Source organism: Dermacentor variabilis, chromosome 3 (genome assembly GCF_050947875.1).
Source record: "Dermacentor variabilis isolate Ectoservices chromosome 3, ASM5094787v1, whole genome shotgun sequence".
NCBI classification, from domain to species: Eukaryota; Metazoa; Arthropoda; class Arachnida; order Ixodida; family Ixodidae; genus Dermacentor; species Dermacentor variabilis.
This window is the reverse complement of record NC_134570.1, coordinates 142,117,376-142,138,033: the sequence shown is the minus strand read 5'-3', so window position 1 is coordinate 142,138,033 and position 20,658 is coordinate 142,117,376. Positions and strand designations below refer to the sequence as shown.

General features: G+C 44.7%; 1 protein-coding gene across 1 annotated transcript; it reads left to right on the top strand.

Moving 5' to 3' along the window:
• The first annotated feature begins 823 nt into the window (after positions 1-823).
• Positions 824-10,068, top strand: LOC142576344 (uncharacterized). Its single transcript, XM_075686443.1, has 2 exons — positions 824-971; positions 8,667-10,068. Exons 1-2 carry the CDS (start codon positions 929-931, stop codon positions 9,767-9,769), a joined length of 1,146 nt encoding a protein of 381 aa, XP_075542558.1. The 5' UTR covers positions 824-928; the 3' UTR covers positions 9,770-10,068.
• The last annotated feature ends 10,590 nt before the right edge of the window (positions 10,069-20,658 follow it).

Here is a 20,658-nt window from a genome sequence, read left to right as displayed (position 1 = left end):
AGCTCGAGCAACTGATCACTTAAGGCTTCCCTGGTGCTGCTAAAGCTTTCATTATCAGGACCGCTGCCCTAGTTTTGATGCCGCTGACGGATGACGTGGCAGTTGTGCCCGCGTCATCCCTCACGCCACATCACACTGACTGCTGCGACACTTATACAAGTAGTGGTGCTCACCACAGTAATTCGTAAGAAAAGAGATTTCTCCTGTGGGTAGTGGCTCATTCTACATCGTTGAGTCGCTTGCAACAAAGATATTTACGAAATATTCGTATAAGGGTAAGGAAAAAGGGACATATTGTAAAGGCCACTATTAAAGTCAATTGTAAAGGGAAAGCTACGGAGGCGAAGCGCGCACAAGTGAGATCGCTTGTGAAAAGTGTCCCCCGTTTTAAACAGGTTAGTTTAGGCTGGGGAAGAGAAAACATAAAGACCTTGTTAGCAACAGTTATGTAACACAGAATGCACCACTAAGTGTACAGGTTTACTTATTATGCGGCTCTTCCCTTCACCCTCCGGACAAACGCGAAACCGTCGCACGTGGAAGCTGCGTCAATTAAGCTTGTGTTCCGAGCAACCAAAAGCGCTGTCCAACGTTGCCGGACTACTTGGCGCGGTAACACATGTGAAGCAGCCACGCGCTCGCAGCGTTCCCTTCATAGCCACAGAAATGTGTCCGCGCGTATAGTCGCTTAAATGCCGTCTCTCTAAAGAGTCGTTGACCACATCTGTTCCCCATTGACAATGTCCTGCCGCCTGAGGCTCTTAGGCCAAAAATAAGAGAAATTTTGTTCTCCTTTAATGTGATAACAATGGTGACAGAATAATAGGCTTTGTTTTGCAACTCGTCGAACGATTTGCGCAGTATGCTCGGATAAAAACGCCAGAGCGGTAATAGCTGAGTTCACGAGATCGGCACTGGCACTATCACCATGAGGTTGCTTTGCCTCGCCACATGCGCACTGAGCTTTGTCGGTACGTATCGTTTACGATGAGCTTTGTTCTTAGGCATTAGAAGTATTTCTGTAAGTATTTCTGTATAAACAGCTCGGGATATGGATAGTAGACGTCAATGATAGTGGTGCTTATGAAGGAATTTGCCGCTTTTCGTACTAAATTTGCGTAGGAACGCTGCATCAGCAATACCCTAATAGAAATTGTATGCGATGGCATATACATACTGTTACAGAACGTCAGATGCCAATCGGTTTACTTCAGACAACTTTTCAACTACACTAACACCGGCGAAACTAACATGGGTGCAACTTTTTATGAACTACATAGGAAGAATCAGCTCAAAATAAACACCACGAGTTCAAAAAGGTCCGCAGATGAAATTTTGCCACTTTGCTCTGTATATAATTTATTTATTTTTTCTTAAAACCTGCATTCCTTTACCGAAATCTAAATCCGTTCCAAGAAAAGGTACTTCTACTGCTAATATTCGAACGCAAGAACAATTATTAACTAAGGAAACACATTTTGCATATTGTGTTGAGCAGCGTGGCATGTGATCAACAAAACAACATGATTCATAGGATAAGCGCTTGTTGTTTTCCCAGCCTGCCAATACGTGTGGTTATGATGTAATACTTCTGCGCAAATCCACAAAGTGGAGAGAAGTATATAATTAAGAGAAAATGAAACTTCCTCAATTTAATTTCCCTTAATTATTTACTTATCTCCACTTTACGTGTTTCCAAAGAAATATTACGCCAAAATCTTTCCTTTGCTTCGAGTTGTTGACAAATTTTACTTCGCCCTGCCGTCACCTAGCTGCCTGGTTAGCACAGATAGTAGAGCGGCTGCCCAGGAAAGGCGGTGGTCCCGGCTTGAAGTGCCGGCCCAGGAAGAATTTTTCTTCAACTGCGAGCTTTTTCTTCAATGAATCAGTATGCGTTTTCTTCATAAGAATTGCTACGACTGGGTGGATATCTAATTTCCCCTTAATTAATGTGATATGTGAGCCACACTCGTCATGGCGAATACTTTGCGTTTCGCTTATAGTCTATTAAGAAGCCGAACTCAGTTTTTTATACTGCGTATTTCCCACTTTACCATATCGATATCATCAAACATTATATCAAATTATGTCACTGTATTATTTTTGTACATTCCCTGTGCCTTGTTGAAATTACCAATGCTGACTGCAATAGAAATGGCATATGAAAGTTTCAACAGCTGTTTTAAGCCTATTTACATAGATATGTTAAATAATGTTTTAAAAATACAAAAATGTTTTCTAATAAAATAGATGCAATGAAAGACGTATCGAAGCTTTTTAAAGAAACAAATGCTTTGCCTGGTTATCATTTATAAATACTGACTCTGCCTTGTATTGCTCTATATTGAATTCATTTGCCAGTTTGCCATCTAGATTCTTCGTAAATTGGTCAATGAGTTGATTCCAGCAAAAGAAGTTCTCACAAACTTGCGCAGAGGTTCAGTGCAGATCATGTAGGCCTAATCAATGAATGAATGAAACTAATCAAACTTTCGAATGCGCGCCCCTAAACTGATGCACAGGCCCCCGTGGAAAAATGCCCACAGAACAAATGCAGTCTCCGGCGGAGTTATGAGAAATTGCACATCTATTTTGTTTGGTATGCCTAGTGTGTGTGCCTTTTTACTCCCAGTCGAAATAGAGTAGTGACCATTTTGATGTGTGTGTCGATTATGCAGCGGATCTGCAACAGGTCCACCGGGTGCTGTTGGATTTTTTTAAATAGATAAGCGCCAATAGTGACGGCCCACAAGAAGGAATACAGACAGGAATAGGTGCTTCCTGTCTGTATTCATTCTGTACAGAAAGCGCCTTGTCCTGTCTGTATTCCTTCCAGTGTGTCGTCACTATTGGCGCTTCCTCTATTGAAAGGTATGCACCAACTAGCCCCACAACGTGTTTTACAGGAATTTATTTTTACGGGGAGACGAGAAGTTGAAGATATATTTCGCGGTATTTACAGCACGTCCAGTGGCATACAAGGCGCACAATATGGGAGACAGTCTGGGCGACGTAACACCAGACGAAGTGGTAAATACCGGGCCAAAAGAAGCGATGTCGAACAAGGTCATACGTCCTAGAGACTCCGAGGGGACCCGCGCTAGGAATACCGTGTAGCTGTACGAGGACAGTTTGACGCACAGGTGTGGGAATAACCAAGAGCAGTTCAGCACCGTCAGCGTGCCTGTTGTAGAGATACAACACGTCATCCTGAGACACTAACATACGCAGAGGAGGGGAAGATGCATCATATCAGAAGTCAGCCGGATAATGAGGCCTCGAAAGTAGGAATCATGTTCTGAAACGCAATAATCAGCAACATGCAGGTAGACTCGCAGCTGTCGGGAAGCTCCGTTGGGTCTTCTGGATGGCGCGAAAAGCGATCAGCATCTTTATGCAATCGGCCGCTCTTGTGCACAAGAGTGTATGAGTACTTATGGAGTCGTAGAGCCCACCGACCAAGACGTCCAGTAGGGTCCTTTAGGGATAAAAGCCAGCACAACGCATGATGGTAGGTGATAACTGAGTGGCCGGCCATACAAGTAAGGGCGATATTAAGCCACTAGCCAAACGAGGGCAAAAGCACTCGCGCTCAGTAATGGAGTAATTGCGCTCTACTTGGGACAGACGATGGCTAGCGTACGCAACAACGTGGTCGCAGCCTCCCTGGCACTGAGCCAAAACAGCGCCGAATTCTCGACCGCTGGCATCGGTTCAAACTTCCGTCGGAACGGTCGCGTCAAAATGGGCGAGAACTGGTGGTCAAGTGAGCCGCACGGTAAGCCCAAGGAACGCAGTAGCTTGTTCCGGACTCCAGACAAAGCCGCGTCTTTCTTGAGAGGTTCTTTGAAAGGACGTGTAACGTTAACGAAGTTACGCACGAACTGGCAGAAGTATGAGCAAAGGATCACAAAGGGCTTCGAACGCCGTTGGCACAAGTGGGCACGAGAAAATTGTTCACGGCGCGAACTTTCTCGGGATCGGGGCGGATGCCGGGAGAATCGACCAGGTGTCCAAGCAGAGTAAGTTACAGAAGGCATAAGTGACATTTGGATGAACTGAGCTTAAGCGCAGCCTTGCGGAAAACAGGAAGAATTGTCGAAAGACGCTCGAGGTGCGTGGAAAAAGTTTGCGAACAGACAATAACGTCATCGAATTAGCACAGGTTGATTCACTACCTAAAGCCGTGAAGGAGAACGTCAATCATACGTTGAAATGTAGGCGAGACTTTACATAACCCGAACGTCACCACTTTAAACTGACAGAGGGCATCAGGTGCAATGAAACTGGTCTTTTCATGGTCCATGCCGTCAACTGCAATCTGCCAGTACCCGGAGTAAAGGCTAATCGAAGAAAAATATTTTGCACCATGTAAACAATCGAAGGTGTCATCTATCTGCAGCAGCTGGCACGCGTCTTTTCTTCTTACTTTGTTGACTGCGATAGTAGACACAGAAGCGCCAGCTGTCAGCTTTTTTTTTTTGCCCACGAGCAGGATTGGGGAGCCCAAGGGCTACAAGAAGGCTCAATGATAGTTCGCGCAAGGATTTTGTTGACTTCCTTTTGAATGACTTCGCGCTCAGTAGGGGAAACCCGGTAGGGCCGTAAGTGAATCGGGCTGAGGTCGCCGATGTGTAACTGACATCTCACAAGGGACATTTGACCCAGTGAACGGTAATTGAGATCAAAAAAGTCCTGGTACAAGGCGAGAAAGCAGCGAAGTGGGTCCGCGTGGTGAGCCGGAAGTTCAGGAACGAAAATTGTCGCGAAAGGTTCTAATACTTGGGTGGTACGACCAGAACCAGCAAATGTAAGCGACGCAGTGTCACCAGTTGAGGCAGAAATATGGTAGTTGGAACATGGGGGCATGGTTGCAAGAGATATGCCCTGAGATAGCACTTGAGCTCAGAGGCCGAAATGAACCACAGGAAAACAGGTGCCATTGTTTTTTACGCGATTGACCGCGTGGTGAAGTGCCACGTTCTGAGACAGGAGCACGGTGGCTTTAAGTGACGCGACGTAATTGCTGTCGGCGACAGGTGGATCGGGTGAAACGGCAACATACGAGTAGGCCGCGGCTCGATGACGTAGGCGAACGTAATCGGTGGAACATACTCTACCCGGCGTAGAATCAGGAGCGTCAACGGCATATGGCAGGGCTAGTTGGACAACACCCGCAGAGCAGTCGATAACGGCCGAATGTGCCGACAGAAAATCAAGGCCTAAGATCATTGCATGTGCACACTGCTACAAGACCTAAAACAAAACAGAAGTATCGTGTCCGGCTAAAGTAACGCGCCGGCAGACGTCCCAGTGACCGCTGAGTTCCACCATCGGCAGCGCGGACGACAGCGTGCGGGGCAGGAGTTAGGACTTTCTTTGGGTGCGTATGGAGGTTACCGTTCATAACCAATATGTGTGCACCTGAGCGAATCAGTGCTGCTAAAAGTACACAGTCCATGTTCACGTTGATGAGGTTGTGATTGCGAGGCAGTGTAAGCAGAGGAATGTGGGGTCGGGTCGTCACGGCACGGCACGCTCACCTCCCGGTGCTGCGCCCATTAGTTTTCCGAAGAGCGACGGGAGTAAGGAAGACACGGAGAACTGCGAGGCACATGCGAGCAGGAGACGTTGGCGTGAAGAAGGGGAACGGTTTGGTTGGGCGGGCGGAGGTGTTACAGCATGTCTTCGATACGTGTCGACGGGCGAGAACTACCAAGCGGGCGCCGGATATTTCAGAAGCTCGGCCGAAACCACGAGTCCTATGAAGTGCGACAATGACGAGAAATATGTCCAACACTTGCCCAGCAGGAGAAGATACGCCTGTCACCAGAAGTGCATCATTCCTCTGGGTTTCAATAACTAGGACGATTGTACGAGCTTCGTGGTAGATCGGGTACTTCGTGGGTCTTAAACCAGACGCGGTCCGTTGCCACGAAGTAAACGATCATGTTATCGGGCATGACGGTCTGGTTGCAGTGATTTCTCGCGCTCACCCGTTCGCATAATTGAAGCCAGTCTTCAAAGTCGCTGTTATCCGTTCCTGAAAAGGTGCCATGGTCGCGCAGTTGTACCAGGAAGACGGCGGGCGCGGGTGGCGACGTGCCAGAAGCATTCACGCATTGAGCTGGCATTGCCGATGCTGCCAAGGAGCGCTTATTGCGTAAATCCGTCGTGCCCTTGGCAGAGCCCGCAACTTCCACCAACATGTTACGGGAAGAAGAGAGGTTTAAAATATATTAACTGGGTAGTTACAATACATCCACTGACATACAAGGCATGCAATATGGAAGACAGTCCGCGCGAAGTCGGCGAGCGTCGACATCTTCTCTACTGTCCTCAACCTTTGTTTCTGGGAGCGCTTGGTAACACTATAAATAGGGACGCTTTCCGTCAATGCATAAGGATTGCTGAAGCACTTGTTTGTGTATATTCAGTGTGAGTGCAAAGTGAAACTGCACGCTTTATTCATGTTGCGAAGTATGCAATGCACATTTGAACGTAACCAGCCTTGTAAGGGTACCTGACCTCCCGATAAAGGCACGGATGCGATCGTCCACGCTGTTGCCAGGCGACGCATTGCATGCGCAAAGTGAGCGCATCTCCTATGTTGCCTCTCTGCGCTCTCGTTGCGCCTAATCCCGTCGCCGCCTCCTCGCCCTCTCCATCAGCAAGGACCCGCATGCCCAGGCCAACTTCTCCCCTTTACATTCAAGTGCTGCCGGCGATGTAGTGTGAGCCATTGCTCCTATATGGCACCGCCGTGCCGCAGGTGAGTGTGAATGAGAACGCACAAACAGCCGCAGCAGGCCGTAGCCACGGTCAGCAAGAGAACATCAGGAGCGTTCGCAAAGGAACGTTCGCTTTAAAATGAATAACACTGGTACATGCGCTTGATGATAATACAGCACAACTAAACAATTTTTCATTGTAATGCCCATTTGGATCATTATCACCATATTTTTATGTCCACTGCAAGGCGAAAGCCTTTCCCAGCGATCTAGATAATAGACTAGATAATTCGCGCCGCTGAGTGCAGGTTTTGCCTGGAAATTTTCTCATTTCTTTACGCGACCTAATTGGCAAATGAATTCTGTGGAAACCCACAAGGTGGAGGAAAGTCCAAGAAAGGGTAAAATTGTTATCAACCCGACTACAGCACCACGCTACAGAGGAAACCTCTGATGTATTTCTCAGAGAAAAACTTCGCAGTAGAAAAAAAGTTCAGCACCGGCTCTGCGGGTACGAACCTGGGACGAATGCCTTACCAGGTTGAGCCGTCTACAATCGGTGCTTAAAATGAGGTTATTAGATTGAAGTGCAAGGGCGATTTAATCGACCAATCGAAGCATTAGTGCACTCAATGGGGCAAATCACGTCTGGCGAAACCCGCAAGGTGGAGTTCAAGAATGGAAAAAATTGTCATCCACCTGGCTGAGTAATAGACCTAGATAAATGTACTCTTGAAACTCTAGACGCTCACTTGGAGTCAAGAATACTGGTTGGCTTGCCTGACTATTGAATATAACCTTTGTGTTCTGCATATTAGTCTTCAGGCCTACCTTCACAGTTTCCCTGTTAAAGCCCTCAATCATTTGTTGCAATTCATCCCTAGAGCTGATAAACAGGATAATGTAATCTGCAAACCGTAAACTGCTGAGATATTCGCCGTTGATTCTCACCCCTAATCGTTCCCAGAATGAAAGCTTGAATACTTATAGGCATGCATTAGAGAAATTGTTTCTTCTTGCCTGACCACTCTCTTGATCGGTATTTTTGAGCTTTTCTTGTGGAGACGTTAAAAGGACACTGAAGTGAAAAATGATTTCTTCTGCATCAGTAAATTACCGTTCTACAACACCAAAAACGCCACTCTTACAACTATAAGACGTTTGGTAAGCCAGAAAAAGCGCAAGAACGCAATACCGGTGGCGACGTCTACTTAAATTCCCGCACCTGGGGGCTGTGACGTCTTGGATTTTGATGGCATCTTCTAGGGCCTACAAAATATATATAGCGGTACAGATTGACTACATTGCGTTCTAAATGAACCAAATAATAAACATGGCAAGTTTCGGGAACCTTTATTCAGCCCGCGCGGCCCAAATTCGTAAACATACTTTGGTATCCCTGACGTCACGCTGACGTACCGGCTCTGGGGTTTCGGCGCGAAATGCAAATACTGATACGAGGACCTTCATTTTTCTCATCTAATAATCAAACTATGTTTTGAAATAACTGCCTGCAGTGTTCTCAAAGGATGCTTCATTAGTCTAAATGATTTATTGTTTCGCTTTAGTGTGTCGTTAAGGTAGCTGTTTAGTCTTTATACATATTTGCTAACACATTCGCGTATGCTTTCTTATACTGCTTGATTACTGAATGCCTCCGTCACGACTGGTATATCTTCCAAACGAAATGCATTTTCCTAAAATTTTTATTTTCTGATCATGAGCTATTGCGAGCTACAATCAGCAAATTTAAGGAGGGTTTGTCCATAAGTTGTTTAAAACTCTCTTGAATATCCCATACTGTGCTAACCAAAGAAGTCGTAGGTCACCTATTGTTTCTCTCTAAAAATAGGTAATTCAGTTATTACCATGGCTTCGTTTATTACAAAGTCAGTTCTGTTCACACATTATCTTATATTTCTTTACGCGCTCCAGGTGCGGCATTTGCAAGCGTCAGCGGCAGCTCGAGTGGGGCCTATGCTACAAACGCCAACTTCGGCCGTGCGGGTGGTGGCGCTTCTGGATACGGCGGAAATTATGTTGGAAATCACGGAGATGGAACAAGCGCGGGTCCAGCTGGATACTTTAGCAACAGAATTGGAAGTGCACCATACACCTTTAATACGGCTGGTAGTAGACATTATGGCGGTAACCAAGGCGCAAGTCTGGGCGGTGCGTACGGTAGTAACCTAGACGGAGTCGGCGGTGGAGCCTACAATACCAACCAAGGAAGAGGCGCCTACGGCGCCAACCTAGGCGCAAGCACCGGTCGAGGTGGCGCTGGAGGTGGTCTAAGCGCGCCTCTTGGAAGCGTAAATACCGGCCTTTATGGAGGAGGTATTACTTCAGGAGCTTTAAGCACTGGCTTTGTGGGTGGAGCTGGTCTTCCTGAGGCCCCGGTGGCTGGTACACTTGGAGGCTTCAATGCAGGCGTGGGCGATGGCGCAGTTCTCTCAGGGGGCGTGGGAGGTTATAGTGGCCCAATAAATGGATTGTCGTACCCAAGTATACACGGAGGATTAGGCGGAGGCTTAGGCGGGGCCGACTATAGTAGGCTTGATTGGCGCGACAGGATGAAGCTAAGGCAGCGGGAGCGCCAGCTCAGGCGCCTAATGCGCCGCATCAGCCGCGATCAAGAGGCACTCTATCGACTGGGTTATGGTGGCTTGGGCTACGGACCTGGCATTGGTGCTGGAGCAGGAGTGGGTGCAGGCTTGGGAGACGCTGCACGTGGAGGAGTGGGAGCTCGAGGAGGAGCCGGGTTAGGCGCCGGCGCTCATGGTCGTTTAGGGGGCCGTGGCGGAGTTCGCGGTGGAACACGGGGTCACCTACGAGTCAGTGCCGGTCTTAATGTGGGAGCCAACCTCGCAGTTGATGCAGGTGTAGACTCAAATGTGGCCGGGGGAGCCATGGCAGGCGCAGACGCCGTGGGTGGTGTAAGGGGTGGTGCCGGGGTCGATGTCGCTGGCAATCTTGGTGCCAATGCGCATGGTCGTGCCGGTGTTTCCGGCGGTATATCTGGAACGACGCCCAACTAATAGTTGACGGAAATGGGGTAGCTGTGGATAATCAGCCACATTTAGTCACTTACAACCCAAGAAAGACACTCCGTAAGCTTTGTTTCTCCTATCAAACCATGCCAGAAGCCATCTAAGACAGCCAACATATCATTCTGCAGCCTGACAAGCTGCCAAGCAAAATAAAGGCGGGCCTTCAACGTCCATGACTATGTGTAATAAAAGACACACTTTTTCCTTCAAGACAAGTTCACAATTCATGTTATGACACTAATAGACACCAATAAATGTATCCAAGATTCTGGATGCTGTGTTACGGCCATAGTTTCTACGCAGTCATTTATTTATTTACTTGCTAATTTTGTCTGTTTATAAATCTACATGGCGCGAATATAAAGCCGACAGAGCCTATTAATAATGATATCAATGAAAGTAAAACGTATCGCAAAAGAAAAAATTCACGGACGTACTTATATTGCTAGAATTACGACTGTAAAAACCAAACACAGCTACATACTTGGAAAAAGCTAACTTTTTCAATATATCTTATGTCGTTTTTTACCTTCAAGAATGTTCAATGGCTGTCTTGATGTACCCACGGCACAGTGTTCTTAGTGCACTGATGCGGCTATTGACTTGTATAATAGTAGAGCGACTGAAAGTTGCGTAAGTCGCTAAGGATTCATATTATTCAAAGCCTGGCATCCAAGCGTGCAAACAAGAAGGGACGAAAGCAGCACGGAAAGGCCGACTGTCAACTAAAAGGTCGCACACTGGCAGAAAAGAAAGAAGAAGGCACACGAAAACTCTCGCTTCAATGTTGCCCCTTTGCGTAACATCGCGTTATCGAAAACAAAAGCAGGAAGAACTTATCGTCGCATGCTCAAGGGAAGGCAGCGCCAACCCATCAATCATGAGCACGTACGGTAACTCGCAAAATATAAGTGTTTAGGCATGACAATGCTTCTTTGTGCACGATAATTAAGGCCTCATTGACGCACTTGCTAGAGTGCTTACAGATATGCCAAGCCTCATACTTAGGATGACTTTCCCTATCATGTCTGAAAAAAATACTGCCTGCGAATTCCGGAGCACACTTGGAATCGCGACAGTGCAAGAACGAAAGGTCAGGTGGGGTTTCACTATTCATTGAACGCGTATGCTGAATGTCCGGTTGGTTCGATGAACTGTCTGTCTTACATAAAGGTGACCTCAGCTAAAGCTAACTTTATAAATAAAGGCCCATTCAGAATTCTGCGGACTTTTTGGCATATTTTGGGTAACACCAGCGTGTTGTTCTTTTTTCTTGCAGTAGAACCAGTCTTTCTATCCTTGCACGGTGGCTCATATCCTTTCTAAGTAAATGACATGTCTAAAAACATTTAAACCGTATCGGCTTCTTGCTTTCTTAAGTCTAAGTGACAGATAGTACTTGTAAGTAATATCCACGACTCTGTTCTTTTTACTTCGAATGCCTTGTGCAGCCATTTTCGAAATGTAAGACACAATGAACCGTTTCAAGCTTTCTGAAACAGTGGCTATGGCTCGCCGAGCAAGAACTGCCTAATAAACGTTTAACCGGCACACTGAAGCTGATGCTCACCATGTGCACACCTAGTTCACCTTCACTCTTAAGGCACGACATGACCATTCCATGTTTTACCACTTTAAAATCATTGTAGGAAATCATTAGGAAAATTTGGATTATTTCCGGCGATATTCGCAACATACGTGCTCTTCAAGAAAAGTCAAGGTAATATCTAGACATTGGAAGCTGTGTTGCAGATGCTATACTTTTATTTTACTGGGATGGTATAAGGAGATATTGACGCAAAAATACGTAGTGTCGCTAATCTTTCACTCTTAAGTATTCATCGTACATACAATGTAGAGTTACAACATGCAATGCACAAAATTATTTAACATACCATTTCAACAAAATTTCGCATCAGAAAGGAACACTCAAACAACGATGCGAACCACAATAATATCACATGTACACAGTGCCAGTAAAGGAACACTCCTACCAAAGAAATGTTTCGTTAAAATGCATTAATAATCCCCAGTAATTCAAACATCCTGAATAATTTTTATGTATATTTGGGCACTTTTGCATAGCTCCTACTGCTCACGCCCCAGATAATTTTTTCAACTGCCTGGTCGACGTTGCTATGCCATTGATGACGACTTAAGCCTTGGTGTGTCCTGATGCGGACATTCTAGGAGAGGCCGCAATTCTTCCGTGAACCTTAACTCCGCACACCTTAGTTTGAAATCATTGTTCAAATACGCAATAACAGTGTAAAAGCAATCACTAGAACCAAATACCAAGTTCTGGTCCTCGTAACGAAAGTTTCTGAAGACGTCGCTCAAGAAGTGGCCTAACTTCCGTTGAACCCTTGATTTGCTTACTTGACAGTCATTAAATATATTACTTAAATAATAATTGTCAAGCTATATAGTTACATTTGGCGAGCGCTCACACGTGTTCATGACTGATGCGCTAGAGCTGCTTTCCTTTGTGCATTGCGAGAGGAATGTTGTGCCCTCCTTTTATTTTTCCCTATTGCGCGAATTTTCACTTCATAGTCAGCGTTTGTCGCTTTTTTTTCATTTTTCAGTCAATGTTTACACGACTGGCTTTCAGTAACAACGACAGTAGCGAGACGTTCCTATCGCTCAGCGACCACTTAATGCTCGTTGGCAAAGTAAGGAAAATTTGCCCACGTAGCACTCTTGTAAGCTAATTCACCTTAACAGTCATTTAGCTGTATCAATTCGTGACAAAGCTCACGATAATTATTAGCAGTATTCTGAGTGAAAATATTGATTGTGCACCTTGAAGAATACATGGCTTAATGGAGGGCAGATATTATGAAAGACACGCTTGATAGACAAAATTACTGAGCTTACTGCTTCATCGAACTGGGCTACAGCAATGACAAAGCAGCGATAACTCTAGGGGCATGCGAAGTCTTTACGGGGATGAATTGGTAGAAAAGAAGCGGAGGAAAGAGCACAAATTAATTGAGGTTCTTAAGGCCCTCCTTAATTGAATATGAGGAAGAAGTGTTGTAGAGCTTCTACGCCCGTGGGCACACGTTTGAATCCATTTATTTGTGCATTATCATAGATTATAAATATGCTTGCATACCAATTCATTATCAATTGAAAGTTACAAATTTAATGCTGATAAAATATGCGGCATTTAGACACGTGGCGCCAAATATCAGAAATGGAGGTAATCATTCTAATTAGAGAAATTCGTGGAATGACGTCTGCTTGCGGGACTCAAATAGACTGAAAGAGGCGTGAAAACAACTCAAGCATAACCAACCTCCGAGAAACTGGAACTACTATACATTTTTGCACGGACAATAAAAAGAAAATATATGGCGTTTAACGTGTCAAATGCACGTCTGATTAAGAGTCACGCAGTAGTGGAGGAAATTTCTAACATTTGGGGTTCTTTAACGTGCATCGAAATCTATGTACACGGGTGTTTTCGCATTTCGCTCCCATCGGAATGCGGCCGCCGTGGCCGGGATTCGATCCCGCGACCTCGTGCTCAGCAGCCCAACGCCGTAGCCACTGAGCAACCACGGCGGGTACATTTAAAAGAACGGTATCGAAGGCTAAAACATGATTACATTGTTCACCGCATTGAATTTCCTTCGAACTCCAACAATAAGCCTGCCTTGCTTAAATTTTTAGGATCCCAAAAATTACTTTGTGTTCTTTAAGCTTGCACTGAAATAGTGTTAACCACCCGTGAAACATCTGACTCTTTACATGTAATAGCGAGATGTTTGGAGACCTGATTGGAGAACGATTGGCAGGGCTCCATAGAAGATTTCAAAGATATTTCTTTTTCAGAATTGTCCTACGTTGTTTCATATTTACTACCTGAAGCTCTTGATCTCGATGGACTCTATACGAAGACGCTTAAAATTCTGTTTGACGTCGTTCCTAACGCTTTGTTAGATGCCCATCAGTTATTCTACACAATATGCTTGGATCCATTCTGCTTGTATAGTAATTACAATGCTTAAAGACCAAAGCAAGGGTTATGTACTATTAATATTAGGCCTATTTCTGCAAACTTGGAAAATTATTAGAAAGATTATTATACGCGCGTATTATTAAAATGGTGACCACAAAAGAATAATTGAGCCCCTGTCGAACTGTGTTCTGGTCAGGGATGTCAATATGGTCCGCACATGTTGACCTAGAGAGACGAATTCAATTGTCACGTAACGACAAACAATGTGACCCTCTAGGTGCACTAAGACATTTCTAAAGCATGCGATAGGGTTAAATACCCTATATTAATAGCGTATGCATAATATTCGCTTACCTGAATATTTTGTAACGTGGATTGTTGACTTCTTGCAGGATAGGAAAATTTACTGTGCAAAAAAGTGTAATTTCATCGGCAAAATTCAGACAAACGCGCGGGCTTTCGCAAGACGCAGTTTTATCCCTTATGTTGGTTAAAATCTTGCTCAGCCAATTCGTTCTCATTAGAACGTAAGCACGTGCGTTTACCTCATGATATAACGTGGCTTGCTTGGGTCAGTGATATTCAGTCACTGCACAAGTCCTCATAGGAACACTTATCTGAATTAAAAACATGGCAGGACAGCATTTACTTGTCCCTTATTGTAAACAAGAGCGCTGTTCTTGACTTTCCTCCACAAGGCCCAGTGATTATATCGCTTTCATAGCGTCACGCAACGGTTCATTCTGAAAGTGGAAAAAGTAACGTACCTTGGAATTACTTATGATGGATATCTTAATTGGGGTCACAATTTCGAACATCTGGCTACATAAAGTTCCCTTGCAATGGAGATATTCAAAGCGCAAGCAATAATTTATGGATCACGCGCAAAGGCACATTGAGCATAATTCAGTGCTTCTACAACTGAACTATACTGGAATTTGGTAGTTTGTTATTCTCTGAAGCCCTGCTTTCAGGCTGCGTCCTCTTATTCTACAGGAACGGGAAGCGCTCTGCTTATGCCTGATGCTACCAAAGTTTGTAGCAAACGTCCTGCTCTGCAAGGAATCACAAATTCTTTCCTTAAATATGAGACTTAACGTACTCTCCATTCCTACATCCATAGGCATTATATGAAGCTCCACGAAGTTCCAGTCCGTCGATGTTTATCTATTAACCAATTAGATTTTCACGGCCTCGGTTTCAAACGTCACAGGTGATCATAAAACAATCCTTACCGCGTCTGTTTTATTACGTAATCATGGTAAGCAGTATCTCAAGTTCATTGGTTATTGCTTACGATTACATTCACTCCAAGAATGCCTAACAGCTTTCCTGTCATATTCTTAACGGCTTACCCCATGATCACTTGAATCAGCTCCAGACAAAGTAATTTTAGAAGCGGATGCTTCGCAGTCTTAGGAAAAGGCTGTAGTTGGCATTTCTTCGTCGTCATTAGATTGGAATTTTTCTGTTCGGCTCTCAGACTTCACTCCAATATTCTTGGCCTAATTCCTATCTATTTTTCTAGCATTGCGTAAGCTAGATTCTTCCATGAGAACCTCGGTAATAATCACCGACTGTTTATTAATGTATACATCTCTTACTGCTCCCGGCGAGTCGCATATATGGAGAACTTTGGACTCGATGGCTCTAAGTCATTTGCGGACCGTTAGTATGGGTACATGGACACACAGGTATATTTGTGACTAAAGCGGAAGACAGTTGATTTTTTAGCCGAGGCTTCCGTTGCAGGACGTGTGTGTACCCTTCTTCCAACAACTGGTGTCATTCCGTCTGTCAGCTTTCGAATATACAGCCTTTTGACGTCAGAATGAAATCTAACATCAGCTGTGGAACTACCTCACTTACAATTTCCTTACAGCTGGAAATTTGGTAAAACGAGACAAACAGAAGTGACGTTAACGGGACTGCGATGTTTAATTCAACCCCTAAATTTATACATGCATCGATCTGGTTTGGCAATTTACCCTTTGTGGCACTTCTGCAACACATTACAAACAATTCCACATTACTGGCCGATTACTAACATTGCCGATTACAATGCGACAGCCCTGTCTGCCATTGAACTCTCCGCTGATTTTGTCTTACGAAGCTTCTGTGCTTGCACACTCACACACGGATCTATGCATCGCCTTAAAGAAATTAATTGGAGAAGCCAACCGATTTCATTGTTATTCGTATTAATAATTTCACTCTTCCCTCAGTGGCTCATATAAATATATAATATATACACATATACATAGAGAGAGAGAGAGGGACTGAGATTCCATCTTTTTGAGTGTTTTTTTAGAATAGCTGTTGACTGAGCCCTCTTGGGCGTTAATCGCTTTAATTTAATAGTGAAAATTATTGAAGTCTAAAATTATTTCCTTTACCACATACTTTAAATGTTCTCGATCCTTTTCCACCCCCTGAGTTAGTATGTGCCAATAAATTTAAGGTCATCTTCATCACAATCACCACAGTCATAACACAATCACCATCGCAGTCATAAGCAAGCAACAATGCAAAAAAAAACCGACCGTGGGAGTTTGAAAATTAAATTATGGGGTCTAACGTGCCAATACACTAATCTGATTATGAAGAACTCCGTAGCGAGGGAATTAGGAAGAATTTGGACCACCTGGTGTTGTTCAATGTGCACCCAAGTGTAAGTGGACGGGTGTTTTTGCTTTTCGCCCCCATGGAAATACGACCGCCGCGACCGTAATTTGATTCCGTCACCTCTTGCTTAGCATCCCAACACCATAGCCACTAAGCAACCACAGCTGGTGATGGGAGTTGTTTATTATTATTTATTATATTATTATTTGCAGATATTATTTGCAGCTCCTGAAATCTTCCTCTATATCCTCGAGTTTCTTCCATAAACGTAGAAAAACTATTTCTACCGCACCATATTAAGTCCTACCGTGAAAACTGATCCATGCGCAAAGCACTTACCGTACAGCAATTTTAAGTGCAAACACCGGACAACAAGGAAAAGGTTATTTTTTTAACAGAAAAACTAATAATTTTTGAACGACTACTGCCCAAAGAAAACGAGAAGTGTAGTTCAGTTCCAATGTTCTTCATGATCACGAAGGAGCAAGAAAATAAATTTTAAAAATATGATTGTTCCGTCTTTCATAGGAATCGGTAAAACACGAAAGTGATACGGGTCTTCACAGAAGCTCTTGCATGTTTGCTTTGTAAACGCACGGCCCGCTGCAGCCAAATGGGCGCGATTTGCGTGTCGGCGACAGTGTTGCGCGTTTTCTTGGCGCGCGGAGTCCTGTTAGCGAGTGGCGTTCTGCTGCCGAGTCGTTTCGACAAAGGTACAAGAAATTCAATCCGGCTCTGTCGTGCCTTGGGCACGCAGTTGATTTGCGACGCTCTCAGCTTCAGGAATGCGAGTGACAGCTTTCACGGCATGTGCTGCTTCACGCTGGCGTGTCTCTCGCCGTACCCGTCGACGTCGTTGATTTCCGGCGCCGCTGAGCGCAGCAGTTTCCTTAGTTGGTGCCATCGCAATCGAAGCAGTAAGCGGTGTGTAAGCACTGATGATGCATGTTGAAGCTGCCCACCGTAGGCGACGAGGCGTCACAGGCAAATCGGACGCGAAAGACAAACCTTGTGCAGAAACTGCGTCGTCACCTCACCAGAAGGTCTACACCGCCTACATCAGGCTACACTGCGTTGGAACCTCCGCTGCACGGACTAAAGCCCCTTAAACTTAGTAAAGTAGCGACACACTCCTCCTCCGCCTTCACTCCTCCTCATTTCTACTCTCTTTAACGCTCCTTCATCGACCGTGGCGCCACCTACACCACTCGAGCGTTACAAAGGCGCTGCTCCAATATGCGCTCCTCGCCACTCCGTAGACGCTTCTCGAGAGAAAATGGCGCTGAAGCATGGCGCGAGGGCCCACGTGATGCTATTCGGCCAATAGTGACACGGCGTCGGCCTCAGCCAGAGCGCGCGAGGAGGAGGCGGCATTCTTCAAAGCGTGGCGCTACTTTACGAAGTTTAAGGGGCTTTAGCACTGAGATTACCCAAGCGCTCGCTGACGGCACTCGTTAGTGTCATGATGCCGTATTTCGCTTCACCGCTCCTAGATGGCGGCGCCATCCCTGTCAAGAAAGAGCATATTTCACGCGTTCGCACCGATGCGACATTCGTTATAGAAAGTTGATGGTGAATCCCTGCATAAAGCACTTTAGTGTTAAAAACAACAAGGAAAAGCAAATAAAGACAGCAGATACATCACGTTTTATTTTTATTATTGCGAAGCATTCTTCCTCTAGTCCAGCTGTTTTCTGGTGGGCGAACCTATCTTGACATTTGTGTGGGCCGATCCCGCCGATACTGTAGTTGGGGCAACTGCGTATGTGCCACTGAGACAACTCCGTGCCTTCCACAGACTATGCACTGGAGGCACTCGATATGTGCTAGTGCGTTTTAGCTTGCCTTCAATCTAATATTTTATGATTAGAAACCTTCTAGCTTTCCTACGTATTATAATTATACCTACCTTACATCCTATAATCTCTACTATGTAATATATGTCCCTCATTATATGCAGGAATTGCAAGAGGAATTATGTTCTTGCACGGCAGAATAAAGATCGCGAACAAGCACCGACATGTGTGCAAACTACGGGAAGGTGACTCAAGATGAAGCACCTAGTACCGTGCTAGTACTGTGTGTATCGTCAAAAAGAAAAAAGAAAAAGTAAAGAAAGAACGCCCAGTGTCGAGTTGGCCCAACGATTCAAGCTTTGCTTCATTTTGACCCAGCATGCAACACCTTTTGTTCCATATGCTTTATCCGTGGGTAAATGTTATGACATAACTTATTATTATTTTGGCCGTTGATCACACGCACCAACCAGCCTAAATTAGCCCTATAGTAGAGCTTATTGACGCATCTCAGTGCGCTGCTTTGCACTGTGTTGCAACACTAGGGTTTGCTACTCCCAGTAGCAAACCGTCTGGTTGACCTCCCTGCATTTCTTCTTCTTGCATTCTCCATCTCTTTGTATAATATGCAATACCTTGTGGGAGAGAAAGCGTTCTCCTCTTTCAGAATTCAATTATTTGTCAAGTAATTATTTTACTGTTCCAGAAACTAGAGCACAAATTCGAAAACTAAACCGATTATGTTTTGTTCTCTGTGTTGACAGAGTGCGGCACCAGCTGACAGCGCGCGCTGCGCTTCCGATCTAAGGAGCGGCAAATAAAGCGGCATATGTGTAGTCAGCCGGCTTTTATCGTTTTATGTTGTAAAAATTGTTAGTTTACCGTAAATATGTCTTGATTTGTACTCAAGCGTGCAGCAAGTCCCCAAGGAAGATAGATTGATGCATAGGGATCGAAGAAAAGTAGCAATGGATGGCTATGCTGCTTGAGTCTCGGCATGTTCGAATTGGCAAAGTTGCGAATTTGTCGCTGTGTGGTGTACGCTTGTGTGCTTGTGATGTGTCATAGCGGGGTGATATTTGCGCTAAATGTGTTTCACTTCGTCTGCAAAACTGTGCACGCTGCGGCTTTCAAGAAGTTCTCCTGTGTTTGGGTGCACTACCTGTTTGCGCTCTGACACGCGATAGCCCGCTCTCAATGGATATTCAACAGTCTACGCGCGCTCGTAACTTGCGCATGAGGTGAGCCCACTTTAATTTTATTTGTGTTGCATAACGTAGGTGTTAAAATCATCTGTGGCAAGCCGGCATCGCGAACAAGAATATTGTTTCAAGAGTTCACTAAGCAGCGAATTAGGAGCGAAAATGAGGCATGAAGAGGGAAAAGGATCACCTATCTTTTCAGATCGATTTCAATGGTAGCGCAATCGGCTAGATCGCGATCGCAATTTTCCAAGTTACACTTCTGATCTCTTGCTCGCTTGCGTTAAAAGTGTAGAATAAAACTGCATTAAATTGCGCACTCGATACGGCAAGAACTGTTAGAATACGGAAAAACGTTCCAGATAATAGCAGTCGTTTAATACGTGTGATCTTTACTTTCTTGCTCACATGCACATTTTTATTGTAGTGACCAAATAAAACTTCGCTCTGGCTGTTCTGCTGTGTTTTCTTAGTGCAACTGCTTGCGGTGCAGCAAGACGTTTTGCTTCTAATGATGTCTTCGCAGTCAAGGCATTCTGTCAGTAAGCAAGCAGTAAATTTCGTATCAGTTGCAAAAAAATTTGGACATGCAAGAGATGCGAATGCACTCATCATAGACTGTTTTTTTATGAATATTTCAGTTGTATTACTAAAGCGGAGAATAGATATATGTAAATGAGATTGTATTGATACTAACCAGGAACAACGTAACTTATCATTACTAAATAATCATTTTCTTTTACTGAAAGACTAGTTGCTGTTGTGCTGCTGGAGTTGAGAAGACGTGTGCGGGCAGCAATGGGTCCATCTCTCTCAAGTTATCGCAGAATTGTTGCTCTCAAAATGAGTGTTTTTTTCGCACATTTTTCCTACCTGAATCATGACCATCTACTTAGCTGTGTAGGCAATCACTGTTAGTGACATTGGAATGCTGGTGGACGAGCACCCCTTCATTATTGCAACACATATGATAGAGTGCAGCTGTGGCAGTATGCGAAGGTGTTAATATATAGGCCAAATTAGGTTCTCTGAGTTAATAAGGTAATATATTGATGTAATTCGATTGTGGTGTAGCAGGCAAAAATGCTGAACAAGGATAATTTTAATTTGCGTTTGGTAAGTTGTGCAAGCTAATCAGCTAAGCTGTTAGATATGAAATGGGACATTTGTAGATGTGTTCTACAATGCTGCAGTACTGAATAGCTTTAGAGATGAGTGCTACCACTATACTTTTTCTGTAAAGCATGCAGCAAGGTTCAGCTTTGTAGGTTGCTCTCATCAAGC

Coding starts and splice junctions, on each gene's coding strand:
- LOC142576344 (XM_075686443.1), top strand. CDS start 929: ATGAGGTTGCTTTGCCTCGCCACATGCGCACTGAGCTTTGTCG. Junction 972..8,666: donor ATGCGCACTGAGCTTTGTCG/GTACGTATCGTT, acceptor TACGCGCTCCAG/GTGCGGCATTTGCAAGCGTC.